General features: G+C 49.2%; 1 protein-coding gene across 1 annotated transcript in view; it reads right to left on the bottom strand.

Moving 5' to 3' along the window:
* The window catches only part of slc22a17 (solute carrier family 22 member 17), a 19,733-nt gene extending 16,091 nt beyond the window's left edge, over window positions 1–3,642 (bottom strand). Inside the window, exon 1 of the mRNA XM_008292788.1 lies at window positions 3,169–3,642. Coding sequence (XP_008291010.1) covers window positions 3,169–3,642 — 474 coding nt within the window. The remainder of the gene's footprint in view (window positions 1–3,168) is intronic.
* Window positions 3,643–3,967: the final 325 nt, after the last annotated feature.

Here is a 3,967-nt window from a genome sequence, read left to right as displayed (position 1 = left end):
TTTCAGACAAACCAAAGCTCCTCCAGCCTCCTCAATCGATTTCTTTTCTCTCCTTAGAGGAAAATAAATCACCTGAAGCCACTGATGCTGGATTATTTTTCAAACCTGTCAATAACTGCTGATGTTTTTAGGAGACAAAAGTCTATTTAAAGGTACAGTAATATCATATTCACTTCCTCTTTCACTGGAGCTGATCTCCAACCAGGAGCAGAAACACGGACTGATGAAGGCGAGAAGTGAGCTGGAGTTAAAAGGCTGGAGGTGCAAAGTCGAACCCTGGAGGTTCAGATTCTTGCACCAGATGTTTGATCCCATTAATCTGCTGTTAAAACCCAAACAAAACATCAAACTATTCGTCTTTCTCTCTCAGAGGTAACATGGGTGTGACCAGGGATTGTTCTCTTCCAGCAATCTCTGATCTCTGACATCTCGGGCATGTTCGTCCGACATCTCGCCGCCCTCTCAGGTCGACACGCTGACGTCAGTCAAAACACACACTTCTGAATGAGTCACTGAGCATCATGCGACCTGGCCTCACAACCATCAGGTCGGTTCAAATCACGAGTCGGTGTCAAAGCGCTCCTCCCCTCACGGCTGAATGGAAGTCTGATGAATAAGTCAGAGGAACACTGCAGGACGGAGGAGGGGAAGGACGAGGAGAGGTATTTACATCAACCACAACTGGGCTGCTTTTTCACACAATACTCAAGATCTGTGAGCAGATTCTGACCTCTGACGGTTCAGACACGTCTCTGGTAACCTGAAGTCTCTCTTTAGCGCCGTAGATTAAACCCACGTTTCCTAACAGGTCATCGTGTATTCTGCTCTTTGCCTCCACAATCCTGATCCGTAAGCTTTCTGACATCTTAACAAACTGCATTTCTATTAGAGTTGGGAGTTCAATTAACCCACCAGTGGGACTGAAAGGCACGTTTTTGTGTTTTAAAAATCACCAAAATGAAGCCATTTACCAGAGCTAGAAGCTGCAAAAACAGGACGAATCCCTGACATGTGACGGGAAGTTTTACCAAAAATGTCCCGGCCCACGGTGCTGGTGCCGTTATGGTTCTGTCGACCTGTGACCATTGCATGTGGAGATGACCTGTGCAGGCCCAGCTGTGGCTGAGAGCTGCTCCAGGACACCAGTCATCTCAGCTGATCATCCTGGAGCTGAAGACCTGCACTCAGGCCCTGGTTCTCCTGCCTCCGCTCACATCTGATTGGACCACTCCTCCTCCACACCTGGATATAAACGCAACCAGCAACCTTTCAGTTGGGGCTGGCTGGTATTTAGCGTTAACAATCCGTCCTGGTTCCTCTCGGTTTGTGTCTTTGTGGTAACTTCTGCTGGCAGCTGCTGACTCGGTGGGAGTTAGCTTCTTGGTTAGCAGCTGCCCAACCTGGTGAAGAAGTTCCTCGTGTCTGGTGTGTTTTGAGGCACTAGTTTGCTTTAGTTTCTTTTGTTATGTGTGGATGTTGCTGTCAGGTTTAATCATGGCTAAGGAGTCTAGTTTTCTGTTAGCTAGCTTCTTCACTCTGTTAGCCTTCGTTTGGTTCTTTGATTTTTACCAACGTCCACCATCTTCTTCTGTGTTGTCAGTTATGTTGTGTTCATTTACTGAGCGATAAACTGCGTTTCCTGAACCATTTCCACCTGGTTGTTGTCACATCCAGCTGACCCTAGAGGCTGGAGCGTAGCATCCAAGCTTAAAACTGTAAATTCCTCAAAACTGTAAATATTCTACGAGTGTCATTTCAACAGAGCCGCTTCCTAAACCCCAGATTCTGTGATAAACTAATAATTCTGCGCTCATCACCGAAACCAGGAAACCATCAGGGACTGTTAACAAGCATCCCATGACGAATATTCAGGGACTTTTTAGCTCAACTGCAGACAGGAAACAAACGTGGAAACTCATTGAAAACATGCAGTAAAGCAGCGACAGTATGTAGAACCGCCATTCATTCCAGTGCTGCCAGCAGCTTTGGACGCTTGGAGAACGCTACACGTGCTGATTCCAGTTCTTGTTGAATGAATAATGAAATAAAAGAACTTCTGTTTAATGATTTAAGGTATTCTAACTGTGTCACGCTGCACAGGAGACATGTTTGTGTTAATTCCAGCCCCGGTTGTTCAGAGGTACAGGACTTCATAGTGCAGCAACAAATGAGCCCACAGTGAGTTTAAAAAAAACCCAAAACTGCTTCGGTTCAGAGGGTTGGATCAGGGTTTTCTGAAATTCAACAGAATAAAGGCACCAAATCTGCATCTATATGACAAAAACCTGAGCCTTTTCTCTTTTCTGTCCATTCAAGAAACAAAAACCAGATATTTTTCTTGAGTAAATGAAACCTCAGTGAATAAAATTGGCCAGTGAAGTGTATTCCCCCTCGATGCTGGCTGGAGCTTCCTGGGACGGTGCCAGAAACTCATCTATGCAGGAAAATCCTCTAAATTAAATGACACTAAACTACAACCTGACAAGTGATGCAGACGTTGGAGGATGCAGACCCGGGGAGTGAGCGGACGCCACTGCAACAACTGTTTTATGCAAATACGAGCAGTTCTGTGGTTTAGCTTTACAGAGAAGTCAGCAGACCGGGATTAACCCGAGTCGGTCGGTAGAGCTGCAAACATAAACACATTCATTACCCACAGCAAACAGGACGCTGTGTAGGAAAATGCTATCGGGAATAATCACTGGAGTTTCCACAACTTCACCTGAAAGCATAAATAAAAGGTCCTAAACGTTATCAGTCAGCAGGAAGGTTTCATCATGTGGAGAATGAATGAAAACCTGCCTGAGAATCTAATTAATCTGATCTTAGTTTTGTAAAATGACCAAAAACAATGAAAGCTATGTGAAGTTAATGGAATGACAAATTAAAACTAAGCCCTGAAAGCTTCAGAGGAGCTGCTCGGTAGCCACCAGGAGACTGTTTGTCCAACTCATGACAACAAATGTGTGCAGCTGGGTCGAGGTTTCGCAGGGCAAAGCAAAAAGCCAGAGTGCTCGCTCAGCAAGACCCCGCTGCGGATAAATACAGGATAAAAGAGGAAACTAAGTTTTCAGCATTTTAAGACCCTTAATCCAGACATAAACAAAAAGTTCCCGCATGAAGCTGAAACGCTCAGCGAGGCCATAATCAGAGGACTCCAGGCTTTACCTCGGTGACGATGTTGTTCTTCAGCCCCTCCGTCACGTTGTAGTCCCAGCCGGCCTCGCAGTCCACCACGGCCGACTGGCTGCCGTTGGCGTACTGCTTACACTGGGACGGGCCGCCGCTGTCCCCGGGCCGCTCCCCCTTCTCCCAGGGCAGGGAGGCGTTCAGCACCTCCGGCGACGGCAACGGGCCCGGCAGGTGGCAGTGGTGGTGGGGGGAGAGGGTGATGAGGGGGTCCGAGGAGAGCAGGAAGGCCAGGAAGAGGTTGGGCAGGATGGAGAGGGCGATCAGCACCCTCTGCTTCTTCCTGCCCAGCGCCAGCACCATCACCTCCCCCGTGGGAGGCAGCGAGGGCGGGGCGGGGATGGAGGAGGAGGACGGCGCCGGGGAGGAGGGCACCGGGGAGGAGGGCAGGGACGGAGGGGGAGCGGGGCACGGGGACGGGGAGACCAGCGGCGGCGAGTCCGGGGACGTCATCGCTGGGCGGCGGGCGGCGCAGGCAGGAGGGGGAGAAGGTGGGTCCCCGGGCAGAAGGTAGAGTCGTGGAGGAACTCTGTGAACAAAGAGCAACACCGGTGGTTAGACGGTTCCTGTACGGACACGTTCCACTGGGGCAGGAAGGCACGAGAGTAAATAATACACCAGTGACAACATCAGTGTAAGGCTGCAGTAGAGCTCATGCTTCCTCACGGTCTTTACTCACACGTCTGAATAGAAAAGAGACACAAATAATGTCATTAATGTCCCACCAGGACCCTCTGTTCACCAGCCGACCCTCTGGCAGAGTCACCAGAGCCAACAG

This window comes from Stegastes partitus, unplaced genomic scaffold (genome assembly GCF_000690725.1).
Source record: "Stegastes partitus isolate 25-593 unplaced genomic scaffold, Stegastes_partitus-1.0.2 Scaffold832, whole genome shotgun sequence".
Lineage (NCBI taxonomy): Eukaryota > Metazoa > Chordata > Actinopteri > Pomacentridae > Stegastes > Stegastes partitus.
Note: the sequence above shows the minus strand (reverse complement) of the source record. Positions and strands in the feature narration are given on the sequence as shown.